This window comes from Dendronephthya gigantea, unplaced genomic scaffold, assembly GCF_004324835.1.
Source record: "Dendronephthya gigantea isolate DGI-Jeju-01 unplaced genomic scaffold, DenGig_1.0 000059F, whole genome shotgun sequence".
NCBI classification, from domain to species: Eukaryota; Metazoa; Cnidaria; class Anthozoa; order Malacalcyonacea; family Nephtheidae; genus Dendronephthya; species Dendronephthya gigantea.
In genome coordinates this window covers 753,988-781,754 of record NW_021163069.1, presented here as the reverse complement: position 1 = coordinate 781,754, position 27,767 = coordinate 753,988, and the positions used below count along the sequence as shown (strand labels likewise).

At 36.5% G+C, this 27,767-nt stretch overlaps 2 protein-coding genes across 3 annotated transcripts; both read left to right on the top strand.

Moving 5' to 3' along the window:
• LOC114530055 (rap guanine nucleotide exchange factor 6-like) lies at window positions 1–27,767 on the top strand. Of its 2 annotated transcripts, none has more exons than XM_028551636.1 (44): window positions 1–1,019; window positions 1,941–2,011; window positions 2,432–2,488; window positions 2,799–2,882; window positions 3,134–3,212; window positions 5,168–5,296; window positions 6,950–7,076; window positions 7,633–7,676; window positions 8,698–8,770; window positions 9,463–9,494; window positions 9,671–9,775; window positions 11,010–11,168; window positions 11,278–11,427; window positions 12,047–12,211; window positions 12,603–12,713; window positions 13,019–13,090; window positions 13,506–13,586; window positions 13,711–13,761; window positions 13,943–13,990; window positions 14,063–14,123; window positions 14,393–14,448; window positions 14,995–15,085; window positions 15,475–15,494; window positions 15,803–15,882; window positions 16,194–16,404; window positions 20,434–20,498; window positions 20,856–21,024; window positions 21,611–21,685; window positions 21,951–22,049; window positions 22,136–22,235; window positions 22,516–22,564; window positions 22,783–22,861; window positions 22,950–23,033; window positions 23,519–23,593; window positions 23,888–23,959; window positions 24,099–24,242; window positions 24,650–24,758; window positions 25,207–25,281; window positions 25,577–25,657; window positions 25,847–25,912; window positions 26,237–26,263; window positions 26,566–26,625; window positions 26,967–27,034; window positions 27,510–27,767. In XM_028551636.1, exons 1-43 carry the CDS (start codon window positions 954–956, stop codon window positions 26,996–26,998), a joined length of 3,684 nt encoding a protein of 1,227 aa, XP_028407437.1. In that variant the 5' UTR covers window positions 1–953; the 3' UTR covers window positions 26,999–27,034; window positions 27,510–27,767. The 2 variants fall into 2 exon arrangements, with proteins under 2 accessions (XP_028407437.1, XP_028407436.1); XM_028551635.1 differs by having other exon boundaries at window positions 26,967–27,038.
• LOC114530057 lies at window positions 16,775–20,148 on the top strand. The gene is made up of 3 exons (XM_028551637.1): window positions 16,775–17,330; window positions 17,860–18,659; window positions 19,400–20,148. Exons 1-3 carry the CDS (start codon window positions 16,989–16,991, stop codon window positions 19,587–19,589), a joined length of 1,332 nt encoding a protein of 443 aa, XP_028407438.1. The 5' UTR covers window positions 16,775–16,988; the 3' UTR covers window positions 19,590–20,148.

The following is a 27,767-nucleotide window of genomic DNA, read 5'->3' as shown; positions in this document are numbered from 1 at the left end:
TATAAATTGTATATTTTTATTCTGGATTTTGTGGCCATTCTAAAGCGAATTTACATCGGATTCGAAAAGTGTTCGACTTTGGATGCGAAGACCTTGACCTCCAAGCACAATATTTCACTTGGAAGCAGGCTTACCATTTAAGCTTATGCGGTATGAACATTTAAACAAGGATATATATTTGCCTTCCTCAAGTGGGCCTGCCATATCTTTGTCGGGGTGTAAAAAGAACGGCTTCTTGCTGAAAATTTGGACGTTGTTCGATTCGAGGAATTGTAGCAAATTTGAGCTTCGAAATTCACTGATTCTGGGCTAGCGGGAAGTCTGTTTAGCGACATTACCGAGATCGAATCTTGGTTGATCGCTGAGGAATTCGAAGAACGTTCTTACAAAAATAACAACTTATTAGCCGTGCAAGATATTTTGGCGATCCCTAGCGAATTTTATTAACATCGAAGTGTCGAGAATTGGTCATTCTCGCCGAAGGATTTTCGGCAGGAGACGAGCGTCGCGAGGTATTTGTCAAAAGTGTCGAAAACTTGTCGAATTAGAAACCGCTTTGCTTTGTTGACAGAAGGCAAAAGTCAAATATTAAATTAGAACTTATATTTAAATTCTGTTACTTTTGAGAGAGATTCGCTTCGAAGCAGAAATAATTTCGGTTGGATGAAAGCTTGTTTTGAAGCAATGAATCGAATGTGTTTGTGAAGTTAAAGCAAGCAGGAATTTGCAAGAAAAATTGTTATTTAGACTAATAACAAAGCGAATATTTTAGTATCTTTGTGGATCGTTAGCGAGAACTTGGCCGAATTCAGCGGGGGTTCTAAAATTCATTGTTGGTAATCAAATGTCCGTCTACTTCGCATTGAATTAGTGAACGAAGGTTGACACTTTCGAACAATGGTATGTTGAAATGAACATTTATCGAAAGAAATAGCCAAGAGTCAGTATCTGAAATGGCTGAAACTAGTGAACGTTTTATAAAGTGTTTGAAGAAACCACCGATAGCAAGGACAGACGAGGTGGGTGATTTGTGTCGCAATTATCTAATTATTACATTAAACTGGCGGAAATAACATTGTGGTAATAAGATATATGTTTAGATTAAATTGGTTTTTGCTGAGAATTATCTTTTATGGTATAGCCATAGGATATTTCTGTTTCATTGGGTCTTACATTGCCCTAAAATCTGGAAATTTGCTAAAGTGTGCAAAATCCATGGGGTTAATTTGTGCAAATTAAATAAAGTATTGCAATTTGACATGGACCTTACATATTATGTTGAGATCTAATGTTAGTACTCATTTGCTGTTAGAAGGGGCAAAGACAGACACCATCTCTCAATTGGTCAAAATTTTGCTTTTTTATGTGACATTTTTCCCAGTGGAAAAGCAAACCTCTCTTGGTTAAAATATTGCATGGCGTCAAATTTAACTATATGTGCACATCATTTTTAAAGTCTAGGCGCCACAATATTTTAACTCCTCCCTTAATCATGTTGAGCAAAGTCCTATACTTTTACCAATTTTGATTTAAAAACTAATTCAAAGCAGATATAAACTTGTAATCAAACACTGCAGTGTCAGGAACCTAATTTAAATGCAGCCGTAACCAATTTGGAGATTCATACTATCAGTTCATATTTCACAAGCGAGAATGTAGCAAATGTATTTAGTGGAATTATTGCAGAAAAGATAACATTAGCAGACAATATTTTTTCTATCGAAAGTGGTATATTGACTACTTTAATTATAAGTCAGCTAAATTTTTATTATTTTATATGAGAATACATGACCAGCTTCCTTAGATGCCCTTGCTACAATTGGTATAAAATGCCAGAATGAAAACAATATTAAATCATTTGCTGTAATCTTTTTTGCTTTTTGAGATACATTGTGCACCATTGACAGTAACCATAATTATGCATATTTCCTATTTTCTAGGATTTATCATGTATCTTGAAGCATTTACGTGGCATGCAGGCTATGTCTGGTCTTGGAGGCGAAGTTATAAAGTAAGCATAAACCTACATAATCTTTTAATGCAATAATAATGAAGAGTTTCATTTAATGGAATTTCACAAAATATGGTGTGACACCACCTCACTTTGACCTTCAGACAAATGTGCCATTCCTAGCTCTCGCATTTCAAAAGATTACTGCTTAGAAATGAATAATGTCGTTTTGAATACTGTGTACTGTTATCAGTTACTAGTTTTTGCTAAATACTGCAGTTTTATAATAAAAATATTTGTGCTAATTATTGTTTACTTTTATTAGTCAACTAACCAATCCTATTTAATTAGACAGATGTTTCCATAATTGTAAGATCAGTGTTCATTCAAGTAACAATACCTCAACTGATTCTTGGCAAACTCGCAACTTTTAGTTTGCTGGTTTGTAGCCTTAAATAAGCATTATTTGTATATTTACAGAGCCATGTGTAAAACAGCTCGCTATGAAGTCCATGAATCCAACCATTTGTTATACATGTAAGTGTGGAGCGAAATTTCTGTGAACTGTTTAATAATTTAAATCAAAGAGTTTATTTATTCACTTGTTGTGGAGAAATCAACCTGGAAATTCAGGCAGTGACTTGAGCATGCATGTCAAAGGCCCAAAGCTACAAACCATTGGTCTATGGCTGTGCGCTAAAAGTGGCATGCTTCTTCAAACACTGTTTTTCTAAAAAGATGATTTCACCATCTATGTATGGGTTTGATGTAGAAATATTTAGCCCTCTCACACCCATTTTTACAAACATCAGGGATATTATTTCTTAAAAAGTGTCATTATTTTCAGGCAAAATGACTATGCAACATGTTGGTACATCTTGTTGTCAGGCTCAGTGTTTATTGATTGTAACATGTATCTTCCTGGAAGCAGGTATTTATACAGTTGTTGACTATTTTAAGAAAGGCTCAGCTGACTCACACTTAATTAAGCTTGAACCTTATCCAACAGTTTCTGAAAATGAAACTGACTGTGAAGCATGTGTTGCTTTATATGTTTTTGTTTGTCATCATGCACAGATAGTTTAAGTCTATATGGGCATTTGCTTTGCATATTGAGGGGTAAACAAATGGAAGCTGACAAATTGATAGTTGTTTCAATTTTTGTGAACATTAATTTTTTAGTTTCGGCAAACAACCTTTATGGTTTGATGGCCGCCGTGGAAGTGAATGCCTTATTCTGGAGCATTCGGAAATGATTGTTGTAAGTAGTGCGTAATTTTGTCTAATAATTGAATTAGTTTTAATAATTGAATTGTCTTTTATTTGGATGCATGTGCTTGTAAACATTAACCCTTTCTACATTTATGCAAATTTTAACATGGCTAAAAGCAATCATCAAAAATGCAAATTTAAGATGTCTAATTATTGACATATATTTGCCCCAAAACAATCTGCGCGCTTTCGATATCTGTTTTGCAATAGTTTGAATAGTACTTACAGGACTACAGTTGCACCAACTGCGTTCATATGCGATCTTTTTCCTTTGAAAAGCTATGCTTTTTTTCCTTTCCCTGTAGTTATAAAAGAGAGAAAATGCTCTATCTTTTCTCTTTCACATGATGTTTTTCTTAAATGGCGGATTCTACGAAAACTTTTTTCGAGTTTTTTTTTGCAAAATTTGGCAGCCATGTTTGTTTGTTTTTCGCGGTAATTTTATCGGGGGAGTCGCATTCACTGATCACGCCACTGAAAATTTGTTTAGTTATCTTTAACGTGATTGGTTCCCTGTTTTCGGAACAACCAATACGCTGTTACAATAAAAAATTGCTCGGTTACAGAAATTTACACCGTGTTATTACGGAAGTCGGAACTGAGATTTTAATTTTTAAATACTAAAGGCCTGGGGCCAGTTGTATAAAAGACTAGTTAACTTTTAACTTTAGTTAAGGGCAGAAGTGGCCAATCAGAATCGTGTATTTCTGAGTTAACTAGGATTTAACTATGCAACGCGTAGTTAAATAGTTTGAAAACAAGTTAAACAACCGTCCCCTGTTCACACGGTCCAACATGTCGGACCCAATTATAACTTCTGACATATGGAATGTAGTTTCTTATTGGTAAGGCAGAACTGTATGCCATTTAGTGGATTTGCTGCCCATATACTCTGCAAGTCAACAGACTATGAAAATCTATCGGAATTCAGATGTGAATTGGATCGTGTGAACAGACCTTAAGATTTATTGTAAAACTGTTGTGAAAAAGGTTACGGTTTCTCCTTAGGCTCAGCAATTTGGCCTTGTTTCGTTTTATATAATCGCTGAAACATGCTGTCAGTTTGTTGGTTTTCGCTGTTAATTCTCATACAATGTTCCAAAACAGTGTTCTTAAAAACAGTTCTAAAGACGCCTTTCAGGCTGCGTTCTTAATCCCCTAGAAAATCTTTGCAAACGGAATTTTAACTGAATTACAAATGAAATTGTTGTTTAGTGACGGCCTCGATTGTGTTCGTAAAATGAAAGTAAAGCTGAGTCGTGTGAATTCTTTGACCTTGGTCAAGAAGCGTATTTGGAATTATAACAGTATTTGATTAATTTAAGAATTTAATCAACAAAACAATGTTAATACTATTATGTCTATTAATCTGGGCACGTTTCGATTTTACTTAGCCGTGCATAGCTTAATTTAAATAAATACACGTTAAGACGAAAAATAAACAATGGGATAGTCTAATCCTAAGGAGTAAGAACTCCTCATCGTCGGTCTTGAACATAGGTTAATTTTATCAGTTTACTTAAATACCTCACGTATATTTCTTCAGGGTATCGTTATCGTAGCCTATAGCTATGCGCCTGCATGGCTTTTTCAACAATTGTATACAAATATGTCATAAAATGAAGCCTCCTGGCCTGGGTGACGTCACTCTTTGTGCACATTTTCAGAGAATTAACACAAAATAACCAAACCGTTGCCAAAATTCGTACAAGCTATTTGGAAAATGTACAAGCACTCGCAAGTTGTCAAAGACACTTTTGACCGTTCGGCATTTTGATATTCTTTTAGGATTGTGAATGACATTCTTGACTATTTTGGACCGTTTTCGACATTTTTTAACTTGTCAAAGCCATTCAATTTTTGACTGTTTTTCGACATAATTTTTCATTAGAAAAATCATACTTTAATAATGATAATCATAATATTTTGTGTACACTTTTCTAGATCGATTACCCTGACTCAAGATTACTGAAACCAAACCAAAGGCGTTCATACGAGGCCATGGACCTCGAGATGATGTTAGCTTTAGAAAGCGAAGAAGTCAAAGTTGGAGGACCCATACCGGATGAAAAGGTAAATCTATTTTACTTTGATACATTTAGAGCATTTTTCGTTAGATGAGAGTTTTATAGTTGTTTATCAACACGGGAAGTGCTTTAAATTATGTAGCACAAAGAGCTGCAAAGTAACCTCTTTAAGTTCAAAGAACGGCTGGAAATTTCCGTTACGAGTTACATATCAACACCGTTTCTAGCCAATTAGCCTCTAAAGAGCCCCCTACAAATCCGTGATTATGACGATATAAAACTGCGTTTCGATTAATGTTGTTCAAAGTTTTCTTCGACGTGAACTCTGATCGATGAATTCGGTATATTCTGTTGTAACAGTCTAACGAAAAGACTGGTATGTGAATGATCGAATTAGAAGGGTTAAAAGCCGGTTTTCTAAATGCATTTTTCTGTGCATGCTATTTCCCACTAGATCACCTAAAGCCAATCATAATGCTGTAATTTTAATACTTCATGTAGAATGGTAAATAAGGTACCTTTTAACCGAAAGTAGTCAAAATTTATGCATTTTGATTAGGTTACTAAAAATGTAAACAAACTTTCTGATTGGTCTAAAACGAAATTCCCCATGTTCCGCCCCATGCATAACATCATGCACCCTTCCTTGGATACTGAAATGTTCGACGTCTGAAACGGCCTATATATAAGAGTTATATTTTGTGTCTGTAAAGAGTCAGGCGAATATACATTCACATTAATATAGCTGTTCATTCACATTGTAATATTTGTGTTCTACCGAACAGTCTTTCCTGCGGTGACGATATCCGCCACCTGACTTGCGATAATTTCAATTTCAAGTTAACGGGGTTTAAAAAAATGATTGATGACACTGTGAAAAGTTTCGAATCAATAGACCATTTACAGAATAAGTGTAGTCTAAAATTTGAAACAATCGCCGTTAGATGATCTTTGCTCGACGGTAACGATGATTAAAACAAAAGTGCAACAAAAATATCGGCATATTCGTCATCGTGAGAAAAGCCAAATAACGCTCAAAGACAAAGTATTAGCGATTAAACCAATTGAATAAAGATTGAATAAGACTTGCATGTGCACCTCTTATGAATGACTGCATTCATTATATTTTTGCTCTATTAGTCTCTGAATTAAAAATAGTAAAGAAATTGGAAAACAGCATTAAAGTCGCAATTTATCGTCCAGTATTTACAAATGCAATAATATAATGGCAGTTAAATAACATTCCTAAACTACACGTTTATCGACCGGAAGTCTCTCATCATGATTTGATTTTGAACCATATAATCGTACTTGTGAATAAGATTCAAAGAAAACATGGGATAAGTTTCAAAGCAGCTTTCTACAAAAAACCCTAACAGCATTTCTGATTCCGCCTGCACGATCTGCGAAATCTCACGTCGTAATAATTTGACCGCAGCATTTAGGGTTCGAAGGACTGTAAATTCTCCCAGCAAAAGGCCCATACAGGAAGCCTTATTGCGTCTGTTTTAATCGCCTTTCGCAGTTTGGCATGCTAAGCTAAACGAATGGCATTGTAATTAATAGATCTCTTCAGTGAACGTTTACCAGTTTCGTTCTACTGCAGATGGTAGTGAATAACCACTGTTATCTTATTGTTAAAAAGTCGTCTAATGAATTGGTAGAATATTAATACAATTTTTGTTTGTTTCAAAAACAGGTACCTCAAGAATTGGACCAAGTGAAAAAACTGTTGTTAAGATCCGCTGAAGAACCAGATTTTTCAAATCAAACGCGATCTGTTCCAGATTTCGATTTGGATCTCTCGGGATTAGTTGAAAGCATTGGTAAGTTACATATTATATCCGACGGTTTTCCGAACATTAATGTTGAAAGTACCGGACAATTCCTGGAGCATGAATACGGTTATAATGTATGCGTTCAGCTAGGGGGTCTGCAGCTGATGTGAAATCATGACGTCATGATGAGGGGCCTGAAGAAAACTGATTTATCATTCGCCTAGAGCTATTTGTCTCCATTCTTCCCACTAATAGTACAAAGGGCGCGAAATTTGCGCGAAGATTTTCGAGATCTTTTACTCAGATCAACTGGATGGGGGACAAAAAATAGTGAATAATACACCACATGGATGTCGAGCTTCGGTGTTTTTCCCCTTCGTCATGTCGTCATGATCAAATAAAAATATGATACGAACATCTATATTTCTTAAAATTCATTAAGATATTGCAGGCAGGTTCAAAATTGTACGATTGCTGCTAATTTGCTGCTAATCTTTGCTAATAGAGCAATTGCTTGACTGAATTTTGTATAGGCTGGTCCTACCATTCTGATTTTGCTGCTGCTAATCTTTGATAATAGATATAGTTAATTTTTTTGTTTCAGTTGATTCGGATGACGATGAAACGACGTCGCAGTCGTCGAGCGAGGTAAAAACCTTTCGTATATTGCTTTAAGCTCTTAAATGCTGAGTGGTTTTTGTCTGGAACTGCAGGAAGAATTATATAGGGAGCATTATCTATTCGCTACCGCTGCAAAATCAATACGATTTCGAGCTCCAAACTGCATGTGAGCCGTTCAGCGTAACTTTTGGTGCGAGAATGTATAGTACGTATACATGTAGAATGTACAGAAAAATAGAACTGCAGTTCGACACCTTCGATCTCATTTCGACACCTTCTATCTCAGTTCCACATCTTTTATCTCAGTTCCACACCTTTTATCTCAGTTCGACACCTTCTATCTCAGTTCCACACCTTTTATCTCAGTTCCACACCTTTTATCTCAGTTCCACACCTTTTATCTCAGCTCGACATCTTCTATCTCAGTTCCACACCTTTTATCTCACTTCCACACCTTTTATCTCAGTTCGACACCTTCTATCTCAGTTCCACACCTTTTATCTCACTTCCACACCATTTATCTCAGTTCCACACCTTTTATCTCAGTTCGACAACTTCTATCTCAGTTCCACACCTTTTATCTCAGTTCCACACCTTTTATCTCAGTTCCACACCTTTTATCTCAGCTCGACACCTTCTATCTCAGTTCCACACCTTTTATCTCACTTCCACACTTTTTATCTCAGTTCGACACCTTCTATCTCAATTCGACACCTTCTATCTCAGTTTCACACCTTGTATTTCAGTTCGACATCTTCAATATAAAGATTAAAACGGCCGGCAAAGTCCGTTCTCGTTGTTCGTTGTTTCATCTTAAACGTTATATGTTGTTTTTGCAATGCGAACAGAAAATCATACCTTTTCGCAATAAATTAAACTGTGCATATTATTTTTGCTGTACATATACATGGATATACCACGTAAAATTCTGTATTGGTCGATTGTCAACCGGACCAAAACAAATTCCATATGCATGCGTGGCTGATGATTTTATGAATAGTCTAAAATATAAAGCAAATGGTAAAGTAAAGAATTATCTTCCATATAGTCCATGATGGTTCGAGATGTAGTTCGGGATTGCCTAGAGAAGGACGCAGCGGAAAGAACCGAAAACGATATTGGTAAGCAATGCCATAATAATAGCGAAAATATATTGTAATATTAGTATTTCTGAGTTTAATGAATATTTCTAAGTATTCCTGTCGTAATTCCCTCGAAATTGTTTTCGAATTAATTCAGAAAATTAAGCCCTGTACAGACGAGCAAGTTTTCCTTGCGAAGTTTTATTTTCTCGTGTGTATACGCTAAAAAAATGACAAATGACGTATTTTCATTTTCCAACCAATGATAATAATAACATTAATTCCAGGGGCCATGCAGTTGTATAAAGACTTGTTAATTTTTAACTGTAGTTAAAGACAGAATTGGCCAATCAGAGTCGTGTATTTCCAAGTTAACTAGCTATAGGATTTAACTATGCCAAATGTAGTTAAAGAGTTTTATACAAAATTTCAACACTTTCGATAAAAGCATGCAGCACAATTTATGACTTTAGACTAGTAAACAATATTTATTACATTATAACATATGTCATCAAAATGATTGAATTAAGGATTACGTACGTACCTTAGACAAAAATCCAAGTTAGCATTTTCAATTCAAATGATTTAAAAACACTATTGCCGTAATAGTGACTTTTTTCGACACCTGCAGACTTGCTCTTGGTAAAATCCCAAAGCAAAGCTCGTTACGTGTAACAGATCTTCGAAGACACGGTTTCTTCCACAAACTAAATTCTTCTCTTTCATTTCAGAGGCTCTCATGGATTTCATGCAGCATCTTCCGGTACGTATATTGAAGCGAAAATTCACTTTCAGTAGTATATAGTTTAGCTATATATATTGCATCCTTATGTATACTATATATATGATTACAAACACTGCGGGGATTCGTGGACTTCGAGTCTATATATGGTTTAGCAAGCATGGGATTTAAAACTGTCTGTTTTGTATGTTCCATAGGCGTTTGCAAACATGACAACGAACATTCGACGAGAACTTTGTGCTGTGATGTTGTTTGCAGTCGTTGAACATGCTAACATCGTTGTCCTGAATGATGGTGACCAGGTAATTATGATTATAGTTCGTTTTACCCGACGATTTTCATGGCCAAAGCGTGATATACATTCAGAGCTACTGGACAAGTATATATGAACCATGCATGCAGTTGTTCAAAGTCGATAAGGGAGCTTTAGCAGTGGCTACGAGTATACGAGATTCGTCATTCACGCGGGTTGTTTACTTATACGCCATCAACCAGAACTCGTAGTGGTCGATCTTTTGAGTACAAGTTTGCTGGTGGCGTATGCAGCAACGCGCGAGAATGACGAATCTGAAAGTCGTACTCGTAATCGCTGCTAAAGCTGCCTAAGAATTGAGCATAGTTAGGGTACCGTTAATAATTTAGCATGTGAAGAATTCAAAAGCAAATTCAATTGGTATAAGGCTTAGGAAAATAACATGCAATTTAAAAATGAAAAGTGTGAAAAGAGGCAAGATTTTAGAGGTAGCATTAAGCCAGTTTTTTACGCTCAAGGTCAAGGATTACGTGTCACTGGAGCTTGCGTGAGGTGTAAGCAGGTTCTAATTAGATAATGACAGATTGTATATTAGTATAAGCAGTGATTAAAAAAGTGTCAGTTGTTGCATTAATAAGCAATTGCGGTGCAACTATATTGGAAGTTATCCAGTTGCCGTACGCAACCGAAAATATAAAGCCGCTTTGATTGATTTGTAAATAAAACGAAATAAAACTGATATCTGAAAAAATAAACTAATATTTAAAAAAAACAACTATATCTGACTAAAGACAGAGTCGCGTGATGTTTCGTCTTCATTCCAAAGACATTTTCAGGCCATTGAAGACTGGCCGTTTTCAGATAAGAGTCACGGGGCTTGTGTAGCTTTGGGATTCATAATATTAGCAGCCTATTGAAAAGAAATTTGTGTACATTAATAAACAGTAATGCACTTTACACTTTTTTCACTTTCATTTCTTCAGCAGTGCATCAGGTAGAAATATACTCTTGCACATTCATTTTAGCAAAACTATATCAAATGAATTAATTACCAAGTTTTGACACATGATCAACAATAATGGTCACCCAACAAAGTCTCCCAACAGCCCAACCTATCTATTAGTTGGACGAACACACGGGCTTCGTATAACGTGGGCTCCGAAGGGATTAAAAAATCCGCTTCCCTTAACATCTCTTTAACATCTATATATAGTATTAAAGTTTTGTAATCAACTTCCTAAAGATTATAATATGTCAACGCGTTATTCATCACATATTTTCAGCTCGATTCCTGGTGTGTCATCTTGAACGGTTCTGTAGAAGTGGTTGTTGAAGGCCAGGATCCAGTAACACTTCATTTAGGAGAGAGTTTTGGTGTTCAACCCACACTTGAGCAGTACTATCACAAGGGGATAATGACGACGCGTGTGGACGATTGCCAGGTAGGAGGGGATAGTTAAGGACATATTTATACTACGAAGGGCATTTCTAAACGTATGTTAAATCTTCTTTATGTTTTTTTTCCGAACATATGTTGCTATTTTCCTTTAGTTTGTGTGCATCCCCCAATCAGAATATCATCGTATTCTGAGCCAAGGTGAACAGAACATCCACGAGGTTACCGAGAATGGCGAGGTTGTCGTGGTAACCGAGTATCGCTCACTGGATGGCGGCAATCGACATGGTCACGTCGTTATCAAGGTATACGTCAGTTTCATGATGTCTCGTTTACACTTGAAATTTTTGCTGCGTTTGATATAAGTAAAAGAGTGAATAGCCACGAGTGCTTTCCTATATAGGTACCCTCTTATTTCAGTATCCGTAACTAACCACTCTTTCACGTCTACCAAAAGAAATATCGTGGCAAGAATTTCAAGTGGAAATGACTCTAATAGAGCGTTGCTAAGCTAACAAGTGCTCAGCTGCTGTTACGAGCCAATACTGTTGATGCATGTTCTTAGCTAAAAACACACGTTAATGAGGGGAGCGGTTTAAATTTATATGCATGTCCATGTTCACATAGCGTAAAGGCAAACGTATTTAAAAAATCAATCTGGCACCCTCTCCCTTGCTCTGATTGTTCGTATAGTCCCAAAAAGGGCGTGTTGAATAAAGTATCAAATATGAAAACTATATTTAAACTGTGTTAAAAATGTAAAAAAAAACACATTAGTTGTTATGAAAGTACAAATTTGTGAATACATTCAAAATAGAAACAGACCGACTTCACAGTGTCTTAGAAACAGTCCAGTGTCGATTTATCGGCTTGGTTGATATGGATCACGATCAATCAGAAATGAAAAATTCTTTGTGTTTTCAGGCCCAACCAAAGCGTCTTGTCGATCACCTGGTCGAGAATCACTCCGTCGTAGATCCAACGTACGTTGAAGACTTTCTATTGACCTACAGAACGTTCTTCAACGAACCAACCGATATCTGCTCCCAGCTTTTGGACTGGTTCGACATTCCTGACCTCAGAGACAAGGTGAGGTTCATGACCTAGACATTTGTACTCGATTCAAGGCGTTCTAAGGGTTTCAAAATCTCGAAGAGTTAATTTAAAATAAAAATCCTAAGATTGGATGTTTTTGCAAGACCTGAATTAACAACCCTTACTCGTGCAAGAATTGCCATTGTTGTTAGAATAAATATTACGTACAGTATGCCAAAGTAAAATCTGTTTTATTCAAAGATTCGTCCTAGTTCCAGGTCTTTGCATCCCCTAAAGGGAGTTCTTAATACTCCCTGCATGAAAAGAAAAGCCCTTGAATTGTACTATCATTGAAGAGCGGGCATCCATTGTATATGGGTCAATATATGACCGCCGATTTTTAGGTTAATAGTTAACACTTACATTTTGCATTTACTTCGCACAGGTAACCCGAGTAATGTTGTTGTGGGTTATAAATCATTTCAACAGCGATTTTGAGGACAGTCCATCAATGGAAAAGCATTTGGATAGATTCGAGAAGGGTTTGGAAAAACACGTAAGAATTCGTAAACGTTTATATGAGTGGAAACAAGATTCAGATCCTAATCGGTCTGGTGGAATTTCACCTTTCCCTGAAAGACATTACCCTCATGATTGCATGGCTTTATATATAGCTTGAGAATATCGCAAAATGTAGCACATTTCATAAATTTGGTTATAATTTGGTTAATATGTTGTTCAGTTTATTGAAACGCTGCAGAATCGATTCCTGCCAGAGATCCTAGTTTGGTCTATATAGGAATTGTTTTTCGTTTCTTCATTAAATTCTCACTAACACGTTTGTTTGTTTGTTTGTTTTAGTCTATGATCGGTCAGCTACGGTTACTCCACATCGCTTGTTCATCTAAAGCAAGACTACGGAAAGTTACCTTGGTGAGCTGTAGTTCTAGCTACCACATAGTATATCAGTATGGGTATACATTAAATATAGAGGGTTTGTATTGTGCGCTATTGACTAAACTTGACAGCGGGGGACGCTGAAGATCGTTAAGTGGAGGGGAAAATATCACGTTCAGCAATATTAGTTTCTATTGAAATTGATTATTTTTACCGTCTCCTGACACGGATGTATCAATACAACCCCCCCCCCCTCCCCCCTAAACGATCTCTCCCTAACAGAGTGATTACTTCACTTTAGCCAAACCTACAGTGTATACCACTGTGTGCATAATTCACTTAATAGCATACGTTGTATAGAACAGAAAATCGCCAAAAGAATCGTGACAACCACGACTATTCACTATTGGTACCGTATTTTGTTAAACGTTTATGTATGTTTTCAATTCAGGTTCATCCGTCGAAAGACTCGTCGCTGAATTTCTCAATCACCGGGGGGAAAGACCGAGGCTTTGGAATATTTATTGCTAAGGTCAGTCCACAAAATTATACAATCCTTTGCTTCATCTGAACTCTTCCCAAAGGAACACGTAAGAGCCCCTCTTTTTTTCATGTGTGTTTTTTTCATCAGTAACGACATTTAATTTTTTAAACAGGTAAAGAAGGGCTCGAAAATTGAGCAAGCAGGTCTACGCAAAGGAGATCAGGTATGGCAAGTTTGTATGGAGCGTGAATTTCAGTTAAAAAGTCTTAACTTCATTGTTCCTCTTTGTCCACGCGAAGTGGAGATCTTCGTCATATCACGTGATCGAGTCGAGTGGTTGGCGAATAAATGCGTTACGAATTTCGCAGAATTTGTTCTTGTTAATGTTTAATAATTGTTTTTAGATCCTAGAAGTGAACGGTCAGAACTTTGAAAATATGACGCTTGCGAAAGTAAGTATCTGATGTGTCAATTTGAAGTCCAAATATTTCACTCTGTTTTTTAACACTAGTCTCGTTTACCAGGCAAAAGATATCTTGAAAAGTCAGACGAATTTGAACATCAGTGTCAAACACAATATCGCTGGTAAGTGCATGCAAGCTTTCCCCCTTTATACGACCCCATAAAATACCAAAAAATATTTGGTATTGTTCAATTTCCTGTGCTAAACTCAGTCCATTGCCTAAATATTGGCCCCAGTAATAGCAATTAAAGCAAGTCACAAGAGATATGAACAATATTCTTATGAGATATGAAGAATCGGATTTACATAAAAGGAAAAGATGTCCAATATTTAGGTGTATTGTACTGAATTATAACCAAATGTATAACGTGAAACATTGTTTCATCTTTAGTGTTCAAAGAACTTTTACAAAGTCCTCTAAAGAAAACATCGAATTTAAAAGCGAAGGTACAGCACAAATTTTAGGATATAAGAGATTGGGGGGGGGGGTTCTTTTATAGGGAACTGCATGTAGCCAACAATAGGGAGATATTGACTGCATGTGTTTGAAGTGGAATAGTTGAGCAAAGCCCAAGTAAAATATACTGACTGATATGCAGGAGCAGTGGCGAAAGGTGGACTATAAGCATTGTGACAGCTAGGAAATCTAGCCCAGCATGCCACCACCATGCGCAACGGTAATAACTCAATGTCCAGAATGCACGAATTCAATCCATAATCTCATCCTTTAGGATTAGCTGTTGGGTAAGAAGGGTTTGAGTTGGATTTAAGATTAAAGTTAAGATTATACATTGGTGGATTCTGGACATGAAATTACTACCAACACAATTAACGCTGCTAGCGAATAATGAAACGGAATAAAAATATTTTGAGATTACAAATATTCTGAATAATGAGATAGACGTAAAACTGCTACCGCGACTGTGCGGTTTTTGAGTAAGGTTCGCATCACCAAGCGGGAAGGTCCTTTCTATATGTTTCATTTATTTCTAGAAAAATGAAGTTCAGAGGAGTTCGTCCGACAGTTGCGACAAACGTTTTGGTTTCATGCATCGAAGTAACGATCCTTTGTATTACTCCGATTGTAAGTATAGAGTTGATTGCTGTATTATTGAGTCACTTGAAGCCACACACATATCATCGTGTCGCTGATTTCGATACGAGAACGCTCCACAGAAACATATATATAGTATAAATATGACTGCGTGATTTGGGTAATTGCAAGGGTTGAATTGACAATACGTAATACTGCTTGTACGCGTACGAGAAAAAATCTTTCCATTCGTACACGTATTACAGATTATTACCTATACGTCATATCTGTTCATATTTGGACCAGTGGCATATATTATGTATTAATTTTCCGCAAAATTCTTTTGGCTTTTAACTAAATTCAGCCAAAACCTTTTTTTATGTATTTTGCTTAAATGTTATGATGCATTAAAGCTAAAATTGCGATAAACCTTCTTTCAGATTCCGGAAAGAAACTTGGGGTATGTATGCGATTCTTTACTTAGTTTTTGTTTGCAACCTTCCTAGGTCATGACTGTTTAATGTGCATGCTATATACGATAAGAGAATAATTCCTTAGTTGGCTACGATCTCTGCTGTTTGTTCGGGGTTGTTCTGCCGTTTCGAACGTGTTAGTTTGGACGTAACTTAAACTAACACTGCTGAAACCAACATATAAATATGATAATATTTTCAATAAATCAAACCTCTGTGGACTGTTCTAAAATAAGATTAGCTAAAGTCGTGTATAAACATGCACGTTTTATTAAATACAGCTGTTTGTTTTTAGAATCCATTTGGAGGTATTTATGCAACAACACGAATCAAAAAGACATTCATGAAATTCACTACATTACCACGTTCACCAAAGTAAGTTTCTTCTGACCAGAAATTTGGGTGGAGCACCAGCCTCCGGTGGCACTTTTGGTTAATAAAAAGGACAGCTAAAATTATGTATAGAGACACTTTGATTATCAGAGCTGCAATGACACATCTAATGTGGTTTATATTTATGCTCGATATAAAAAGATTTGGGTAATACCTTCAACTAAGTTTCCAAGTCCGTTCAAAGATTTTTATCATCCTCTCAACTTTTTTAGATATTCACGATCGAATGTTTCACTTTTCGCTATCTTGGATATGCAAAATTAATGTTGTTTTTTTTCCACTCTATATTCCAGGGGCGAAAAAGATGTGAAAGGTTTATACGGTATATCATACGATGACTCCAGTCTCGTGAATTCGAAGAAAACTGCAATGAGTAATGGGACATTGCGCGCGTACAGCTCTTCTGAAAACATCGCTGAAGATGAAGCAGACCATGTACAACCTGATCAAGTCATCCGGATCTATAAGGCTGATCACACTTCAAAATACTTTGTAATATATCAGGTATTTATATTGACATTCATTCGTTACAATTCCATGCACCGCCGCTTCAGTTGATAGCTAACAGGGCGGAAAAGTGAAAAGGCAAACGCCAAGCGAAGAAAATATTTATAGGTTAAAAGGCAATAAAGCGCAAACGGACTTGATATTTTAAAACTCCAGCAACAATCTATGTCGATACGCATAAAGCAAATATGCAACGAAGAAATTGAACAAATGTCTGCCATAAAAGTTCGGCCTTGCGTTCGCCGTTTCCCGGAAACGGGAAGCTTGAATTCCCTGATTGAACCTATATACGTGGAGAGGTAACATTATTTATTAATGCGAATCCTGTTGTTGATCAGTTACTAACCCAGGCAACAGACCACAGCGTTTTAAAACACTATAATTATATTCATGGTATGCATGAACAAAGTATATTCGTGAAATATTACTTGTGCATGCCCAGACCTGTTGCTATTTAGCAACATAGCGAATTCGTTCTCAACTGTATAATGTTGATTTTTTAATTATCGCGTGTGCCTAAATTTTTGAGGTTCTGGGAGACAGAGAAATTAACATTGATGAACTAATATATATTGTGCTCGATGGCGAATCGTCAACAAAATCTTAGACTACGTTGTTTAAACGCCAGTCGTGGCTGTACTGCGGAAGTAAGCCATGCAGCTTTATTGTCTCATCATGAAAAATGTGACTTCGCTTCCGTTGAGTGTTCCTACGATGGGTGTACGGAGCAATTAAATCGGAAAGATCTAGTCAGCCATCAACAGAACTGCGAATTTCGATCGCTAACTTGCGGAGATTGTCGCGAAGTAATGAAAAAAAGAGAATACAAAAAGCATTCTTGTGTCTTGTTAAAAGAAGTTAATAAGAACAAGCAGAGCTTGACTGAACTTCACAGGATTTTTCGAGAACTTGAAGCGGAACAGGTAAGCCCGATTTTATATACGTTATTCATCGTGGTTTCTATTTAATCGTAACTGTCGTGAACAAGTCATATTAACCGATGAAGAAATAATCCGTTTCTAAATTTGTCTTTATTTTTTGTATTTAAATCGGTCTTTGGAATCGTTGACTGCACACAATTAATATTCAATCACATTTTCCACCTTTACATGTCCACGACACTTACAACTAAATGGAAACCAGGCATTAATCCTTAATTTACGACAAGTAAAGACTGACTTGCATACACAGGCAATGTAGCCTTATATGAACTAATTTCATATTAATATCGCTTGTTACGGCGGCACAATGTTAAATACTCTGTGTGCTTTCTGTTTATCCTATATTAAAGTTCTTATGCAGCGATAGATATGACAAATTAATACATGCAGACATAGGTATAAGCCGCTATAATTAACCTTCCCCTGGTTGCCTTTTATAAGCACTATTTGGGTAAATCCCACAGTCGTACAGGAAACAATAAGATTAATTTGTTATATCGTTTTCTTACAGCTGCGGCACAGCAACGAAATTCAGCGGTTAGCAGGTAGAGAATTAAAAGAAACCAATGAAAGCCAAAGGCAACAGGTGAACCGTCAAGACCAGAGCGTGTTTTTTAGATCACTCTCAGTCGGTTCAAGTCCAATGGAGGTCGACACGCAGATTGTTGTAGCGTGTGGTGGAGATAAATCTTGCGAGGTCTTTAATTGGTCGACACAGCAATGGGCTTTCTATAAGGATGCATTCTTCTTTGATCATACCGGTGGGTTTTCGTTTGTTTACAACAGCAAAATGATGTTTTGTGGCGGTCGGAGTACTAACAGGGTGGAGTTTCTTGCTACTGCAAGAAATAGATCCTCAATTACATTTCCCGTGCAACTACCTGAAAATTGTGGCAAAGGGGTTCTCTGTGGTGATAAGATATACACGTTCGCCTCGTCAATATCAGAAACATTGCTAAAACCTTCGTATATGACCAAAGTTTGTGCCTCTTACGAACTGCAGGAAGATTTTTCCTTTTATAATGTTGTTTGTGTCAATGAAAATTCCATTTTCCTTGTTGGTTCTGTTACGTTCGTAAGCCATATGCATTTGGAATGCGCTGATGTGCTGCTCTACAAGCCAGGAACATCACATTTTCAGAAACAAGCTCCTTTGCCTTATGCTGTTGAAGATATGGCAGTTGTCGCGTACAAAGATAACTTCATCATTTTGGGAGGAATAAATCGCTCCAAACAATATCTAAACGATGTTCTTATATACAACACCACAAGCCAGCAATGTGGCAGGTTACCAAGTATGTTGGAAAAGAGGTAATTAATTTTATCAATTTTTAACACACTCTTAGCCTCGTATACACTACACGCAATTTTAGGTTTCGTACGGATGAAATTTGGACAATCTAGTCATGTCTTCACATAGGTAGCCCAACGGCAACACTCGTGGTCCGCGCGCGTACACGCTACTCAGTGATTAGCATATATTAATTTATTAATATATGCTGATCACTGAGTAGCGTGTACGCGCGCGGACCACGAGTGTTGGGCTACCTATGGTCTTCACGATCATTTTAATTTTATCCGTACCAAAGCTGAAAATGAACGTGTGTAAACAGATTAAATTGGTACGGGTGTAATTTGACAGTTTATTTGGGAGTTTAAAATTTCATCCGTACCATCTTTTTGGTACCGTACCAAAAATTTGGCGTAGTGTAAATGTATGGCAGTTTGAAATTTCACCCGTATAATTTTTTCGGTACCGTAACAAAAATTAAGCGTTGTGTAAATATTAACTTGCTTTAGTAACATGTAGAGTATAAGAAAAGGCTTTTAGAGTTATCAAAAATATATCTTAATTGTATTACAAAAAATGAGATACCAAAAATCCCGCACACGAAGACGTTTTTGAACATTAAAAACTATATTCATTGCTCCTTAACAGTACATTTACAAAGGAAAGTTAAAAAGTCAATATAAACAAGAAATATTAAAAGAAATCTCCGCACTTCTACAGCGACTAGTATTTGGAGATAATTCGTGTACATATATTTCAGAGCTAGATGTGCTGCTGTAATGATGGGCGATACAATTATTGCTATTGGAGGAACATCAAAAAGTAAGGATGGTAGAGGCTATACCAGCCTCAAGACAGCAGAATACCTGGTACTCGGCGAAGAAACCTGGAAAAGTCTTCCACCAATGAACTGCGAAAGAGCTGGCGCCACAGCTCTTCTTGCCCCATAATTATTACACTCCATCGACATACGAAGTAGACTATTAATTTACAAACAATGCACATGCAGACTTCACAGAAACATGCACTATCTTAATTTGCTTTTGGACCGAGCTCGTATACGTGGAGCGCGAAATGCAACGGTTAGAAGCAAATGCTGACTTAGTTAGACAATCTTGGGAAGTTGACTAAGATCACGGCTTTAAAGGCCCACACACAACTTCATAACATGATCAAAAATGATCAAACTTAGTTGCTTTTGAAAATTGTAGAATATGAATACCATGCACGGTCCACGTCGTATGCCTAAATTATTGTATTGATTTTTGAAATATTGATGTTTATTTTCTTGGTTGAAAATGGCGAGGGGTTCTGCATGCATATATTTCTAGTATATAGCTGTGCTAGACCAGTCAGTTTCAGTAGTGTGACATAATCGCAATATTCCCTGAATCTCTTGTTCGCCTAACAAACATATATAATACAAATATATATAATCGTGCATATACAAAACATTCCATGTATAATTTAGTTTATTACCTGTATACATGTACACCTTTTGTAACATAATGGTGGAATAAAAATCATATGTTAAATCATCGTATGCATGGCAACTTCATTTGGGTACCTTAATTTTGAGACCATACCGGCTTATTCCGCAGAATAGCCCCTTTTTTTTATTGGTGAAACGTTTTGGTAAAATATGTTTTCAATTTCAGCTTTTTGTTGTTCCACTAATACGTTCTATAATTTCATTTGCTGTTTTTTTGTGCACATGCAGTATTGCGAGCAAGAACTATCATCCAAATGTTTATAACAACACAGTTCAGTAAACGTATTTCTCGCGTCTTTTAGGATACGACTGTTCGTGAAGTTGTGAACATGGCTGTTGACGCATTTTCATTGGCCGAGTCCGCTTCGTAAGTAGCGATATTTTCCCCTGAAGTTTTCCCTGAAATGTTAAATCAGCATATAAGCTGCATCTGTATAATTTCTTTAATATAAGTTGTGGTAGTCCTAGGCGTACGGGTGCAACTTCGATTGGGGGGGGGGGTTAAAACAAGTCGTCCGAATTTTGAGTTATCAATGTGCCGGAATTTGATATATATTACAAATTAAGTTTTATAGCTATCCAACTCTTTTTCAGTTTGCCCCCCCCCTGTCCCGTACGCCAATGGTGGTAGTGCGGAGTCACTTTAGAGAAACAATAAAACAGACAGTGCCGATTTTATGTGTAATGCACTTTATGTGTAATATGCAATTATATCTTTATACAGCAATTTCTCTCTGAGCGAAATCACGGTGAATGAAGGAGATTTAATAAAACAGAAACGACTTCCTGACATGATGTGTGATCTTGTGAATAAAGCTGCGTTGAATGGCCGATATTATCTTAAAGATTTCACATCAACCGACGTCACATTACTTCCTGAAGAAACGATACAGGTTTGTCACGTTTAGTTTCTCGACTAAACAAAAGTCTAATTTGATGGGGGCGGGGTTGTAGGCTTATCCTTAGTCCGTTTACACTACACTCGTTTTTTTTGGTACGGCACGGCTAAAAAGGTACCCATGCCCGTTTCATCTGTGCTCGGTCTTTGTTTGGTAAACTGAACACGAAAAAAATAGGTACGGGTACCAATTATAGCCCTGTACGTGTCAATAAATCGAACTAGTGTAGTGTAAACGGGGCTTGTGCAGCACAGGTAGCCTATATGAGAGTCTTCCTAGGACTAGGCTGTGAAGAGATCAGTGGCGGATCTAGTGGTGGTCAGAATAAACTACAGCTTAAAGATCACAATCGCATTTGAAGATTTTTATGTAAAAATATCCTTTAAAATCCATGAACAATAGCGTTGTTATTAAGGTGTAATTTAAAATTTAGCTGTGTAATTTTTTCTTCACATGCATGCACCCCTAGATCCGACCATGCAATGAATAAATAAACCTAGACTTCTGATAAAGCGTTCTGAATGGCTAGATGCGTCACTGAGCTCTCAGAAATAATGATTTGTCATTGCCTTTAATTTAGGAATTAGCCAAGGAATTACGATATACGTTAGCTGACCTAGATTCCACTGAAGTTGCTCGACAAGTTACTTTAAGAGTAAGTATTCCACGAGTTCTGCCAAATTCTGGTTATACCCTCAACAATGACTCATTTAACGTACCCTTTGCACGATGAGAAAGAGTTTTTTAGTGCTTATAGATAGTTTAGACAATAAGTTTTTAGTAGTGCTTATAGGCTCTTAAACTGCATTTAAGCGTTAAATTTAAAACTCGTTAAATCAGGGTTTGAAAAACTACCCCTTTCTATAGCACAGTATTCAGTATGAAAAAAACTCGACGTAAATTTGATCAATATTCTTTAGGACTTCGAGATTTTCCAAAAGATCGAGTCTTCGCAGTATATTTATGAGCTGTGGAAATTTGAAGAAACTTTGCGTAATAGTTTATTAAAGTTCTCAAAGGTTAGTATCAGCCCTTAGAAAGTGGGAGAGAGAAAAAAGTGCATGGAAGTTTGTATGAACAGCCTTCGGTGTAATTTTTTTCATAGATATCGGACGAGGAACGATACTGGGTTATTACAGAGATTTGTAAGGAACCGAGTGCTGTGAAACGCGTAAAGATTATCAAACAATTTATAAGGATTGCAAGTAAGTACCGCGATAGTGTTATCCTCTATCGGCCCCAACATGTTATCTTGATGACGAGACACTCAAGACCCTGACACGTTGATCTGTCAACTTGCGGACAGCGGGTATAGCAGAAACCACAGAGCAGGGAAGGCCATGCAGGGCTTGCCTCCCCCAATGTGTTTTGTATTCGCGGACCTCCCTAGGAATTCTCTCGACGCCCCCACCTGCATGATCAAAAAATTGTTCTATCGTTTGAACGTAAGGATTTTTAGCTATATATTTTTTTCCATTTTTCAAGAACGATGTAAAGATTGTAGAAATTTCAATTCTATGTTTGCAATCGTCAGGTATGCTTAGTTTAGTTTCAACTATATAATAAACAGTGTGCATGTTAGAAATGTAATTGCGAATTCTCCATATTCTGTAAAATTATAAGACATGCTTTTGAGAGACGATTAGACCAGGATGCATGTGAAATTCATTATTTTAACTTTCTTTTATATAGCCATGCACATACTGCATGTTTCATGAAAATTATTTTAATCTGACTTTTGTTTTTTTCCAGTGGTCTTGACCATTCTGCTGTGCAGAGAATGAAAGGGACCTGGGAGAGAGTTCCCAATAAATATACTAAAATATTCGAAGTAAGTCCCCTGAGATATATAGGTACTGTAGTTTTTAAGTCTTATCAATGATCCCATTGGTCATGTTTTAAACATCTTGTTATTGTAGGATATTAAAGATTTAATGGATCCTTCAAGAAACATGTCAAAATATCGCACTCTGTTGAGCAGAGAGCAGAGATACCCACCTGTGGTAAGACGTAATTTATATCTATCGCTCGGTCGGTTTTTCGATGCTTTTGAGACCCACGTATGCAGTCATGAGAATATAAGTAATCGCTGACAAAACAATTTTTAATTCACAATGCTCGAAATAGAAACTAGAGCTGCTATCGTGTAACACTGTCGTGTACAACGGAGATGCGATATAGTTTTTTAAGTAGTGCAAAAGGGACTCGACATCTCAAACAAGATCTCCGCTCTATAGGCATATTCAACAATCTATTTCAATTATAATAAGTAACAAAGAAAACATGCAGTACATTGCTTTGTAATATTTCTGTCAACAATACCGAAAAGGATTAAAAAGGATATTTTCCTGTAGCATGTACAATTTTTGTACATGTTACAGAAAAAACTTTAAAAAAAATAATTAGAACTTGCGCCTGCTCTATTTTTCACACCAGGGGGACATTATACCTTTGGTCATATACTGAGTGTGTATTTTTTTCATCAAAGGTACCATTTTTCCCCATCGTGTTGAAAGATCTTTCCTTTTTACATTTTGGAAATAAATCAAAAGTTGATGGTTTGGTAAGTGGGACTGAAAACGTGCTTGCATTTTCTGGATGATTTTTGTCATACACATTCTTTGAAGTTTTGCATGGTGTTGTTAAAAAGTTGTTAAATCTTTGTGATATACACCACGTTTTTTTATTTATTTATTAGCTTAATTTCTTTGATTTTCCTCATTATTGATTAATATAACTTGGGAAAGTTGTAAGATTTTTTCTAGTGAATGTAAGGATATAGCATACTGTTCCCATGGCCGGACGCTTTTTCTTTTTAAACATGGCTGGAAATGTATTAATTTTTGTCCGTTTCCAGATCAACTTTGAAAAGCTACGCTGTATATCAAAAGAAGTACGAAATACGACGAAACTTGGTCTCGTGCCTTACGTAAGTAATGTGTAATTAAAGTGCATATTTACGCAAAAAGTGAAGAGTATTTTCAAACTGTTGCCTTTGAAGAAATGAAAGAAATGTTTGGCATGTATTTCCACTGCATGCCTAACGTATTCGCTGTTCGTCTTTCCAGGACAGTTTTCTAATGTTCGACCGTGCTGTGCCAGATACACCTGGACCTACGGTTATTCAAGCTCTTACCAGCGGTCTTCAGAACAAGAACAGGCGCAGTCGCCGTGATAACGGCTTTCGAAATCCAAGAAAGATGCACGAAGAGGTATAATAGAACTGCACATTTGATAGAATGTTTTTCTTGCATGGAAATGCTAGTCGACTATTTACATAATCTGTTGTCATGTTTATCACTCGCATATCAAACACGATGGTTAACAATTTTACCATGAGCTCGAGTCGTTCATAATGAGGTGATAGACAACGAATGGTATAATTGTTTTATAATATAGTGAGAAATTACAACAATAAATTTTCAAAGTTCTATAAAATTCTCATCACAAATTCTCATTGAATTACTGGCTGTTTTCACTGCAAGCGCGTATAGGGTGAGTAGCTCGGCCAAACAGATTGTGTAACAGCTCATATAAACTTCGACGCTTCCCCCCTGTTTGAGAGTACGGGGGGAGGATAGACAGTCCACGACCAAACTAATTGGAGATTTTCTCTTAGGTGCTCATGAGCCGTCGCGTGAAGAAGTATCTCGCCAATCTAACTGTGATTACGAACGAGGACAAACTTCGCGAGCTGTCGTTAAATTGCGAACCTCCTCCGGGCTCAGGTAGGAAACATTCATTATGATATACACAATTTTTTTGAGTAAAAATTTATCGAATTATTAAATCGATAAATATTGTAGGCAAGCGCGATAGAAATTTCGCTACAACCTTAGAAACTAATCTGGTATGCACTGTACCACATATTGTGTCGAAATTCGTTTCTAATTTAATTTAGGAGTCTTAGAGATCGGCTTACACGTGGTCCTTAGGCTGATAGTTTTGCAAAATATTTAAATTCTGCATTCCAATGCCCTCAATCGGCTGTGTGTGTTAAAAAAGTACAACTAAAGACATCACGGATGCAAATGTTCTTTCAAAACACTGTTAGACGTACACTGTCTTTATCTCTCTCGACGGATCAGACCTTTTAATCGCGTAATTTATCACGATCCTTTAAGCAATGGAACTTTTTTTCAAAAACCAGTTAATGACTGTTCTTCCTTCACGTAGTTCCACTGTCAGTTCAACTGAAGAGGAAGCCAACACCACCAAATTCCCCGGGTGAAAATCGAGTCTTGAAGGAAGGTAATTCATGTTGAAATGTGTTCATTAAATTTTACACGACATAAAATGAGCCCGTAGTGCGAGTTTTTCCACGTTATTTTGAGTTCTCCCAAACTTCCACAAGTGTTTCTATAACTGTATAGAAACACAGGAAAAAATGTTTTCTATTTCTTTTATAATATAACTCAATAAAAAGATTTTGTACAAATATTATAATTCCATTCAGTTATAAATTCTCATTACATTGCTTCGCTTGTCAAGTGTTCGACCAATCAGCACGCGCGTACTATAAATGTTATATTATAATTAAATTTAGAAGTCGTTTCGCGATCATCAACAGTAAGCTCTCCGTCATCGTCCCTGCCTCCAACATCTCCAAGGACGATCAGCATCAATGGTAATTATACGAAGTATTAGTACTTCCTGTTCTTGGATATAGGCAGTTGGCTCGTTAAAACGACGAGTAAAAGCCTCCTTGACCTCCGGGACCCTGAAAATGCTTGCCCGTGGTGAAGTTCTAACCTATGCAGTTAATATGCAGATTATGATGCAGTAAATAAATACCTTTTTTGTAATGGTGCTTTAGATATCGAGGTTTTTCCGGAAATAGGAGATTTAACTGTGGAGGAACAAAAATATCCAACTAAACCAGGTTAGATTCTTCTTCTCTGTCTGTTTGTTGCAAATATGGTAGACTTTTTCGCTTGTGATTTAGACAAGCGAATCAGTTCCGATGATCAGATCCAGTTGCGATACAAGGACCTGCGACTGGTCCAGTAATAACATTAGGCACTTCGCTCTCACATTTCCACTTTGTAACAATGTTAAGTACTTACAATCTATACGACCTGTTTATAGATAATGCTAATAGTGCCAATAATGCCAATAGCGTACTGATAAAGTAATTTCCAATCTTGAGCGCATATAGTGTACTGTAAAGTGCATAGATTAAACCATTTTTTTATCATCTTTACAGACACGTCAGCACGATTATCCAGATCAAGTAAGTGGTATTTCATTTTAAACCATGCTCGAATTGTTAAATCTTCGTTTGATCCTTGTTATATTAGCCGTAATCTGGGCTTAGTCATAATTACATACAGGCGACCGGTTCAATATTTTGTTTTCCAAGTCCTCGCCCAGGTATTTAAAAGTTCTTTTAAATGCATACGAGGCAAGTTAAATTTTCACTGCCAATGCCGTTTAACACCCCCCCCCCTCACCCTAAAAAACAAGACCCGAACGCTCGACTGATCTTCGCTGCGAAGAAACTTTGTTTTAACGCAATTTTTTTTTCATATTCAGCAACTCCCAGTCCGTCGACTCCCGACAAAGGAGCGTCATCCCATACATTTTTCACTGCAGGTAAATATTGTAATCATGTCAGTGAAATCATGTGATTATGTTTAGTCATAAGAACTATAACTTTAACATAAATTTATAAACCGAGATGAAGTATATTTCGAGAGATATTTAACTTGTTTCAACTGAGAAGTTTATTTTTATTCGACCACTAGTCCCACTGCCTTTCCCGTCTTAGATGATCTGGTGTGCCCTATATGAAGCAGAATAATTTTCGAAAATTTCGACTTGAATCATCTTTTATATTCTGGGCATTTCAATTAACAGTTTGATGCGGTGTAAACGGGTGTTATAAGTGTTTGTATCGTGTTATCAATTAATAGAAAAATGTTGTCTGGTTACAGGGAAGGGAGAAAGCCGAATATCAGCAGTATAGCATATAATGAAGAAATGTCACAAAATTCGATATAATGTATGTAAGTATGAGAGAGAAATTTATCTCGTTTCTATCCTTTGTGACAGCTGGGTTACTTTTTTTTACTTTTAAATGCGTTCATGTGTTCATACTTTTAAATGCGTTCATATTAAAATTAAATTAAAAACGTTATACTTAACGCACTTAATAATAAGAATATTTACGATAGTTTTGCATTTCTTCACTACAAAACAAGGAAGTAAATAATTCAAAAACTGTAAATTTTTGTTTACACCTGTTTATATTATTGTTCTATCAAATGCATACATTGTTCAGATAAATAAAAAAGCGCAGAATTTAGACAATTTTTACATGAGTGAGCTCTCGCATTGTTATGGGCTGAACCGAAGCACAGAACGAACTTGACTTCCACTTTAACTTTTTCTACGTATACGGTGCTTCAAACTAACCTGTGGAGGGATGTTAAATTTCCATTTTTTGTTTTATAACACTCAAATATTTCATATTTTAGGCACCACACCACGATTAACGGCAACCTTCGCAAATTTCACATGGCGGAATAGCAACGCATAATAAGACAACTTAATATTTCAGATATAATATGTATATATATATTTTAATATTTTATTATGATCGAAGTGTAAATGTTCTGTGCGCGGAAGATTTGTACAGATAGGAAAAATATTTTTAAACAATTTTGCTGTAGTCGCATTTTTAGATCACCCTACACATCATATGAACTTATTTTATATTGGAATAAAATAGATTA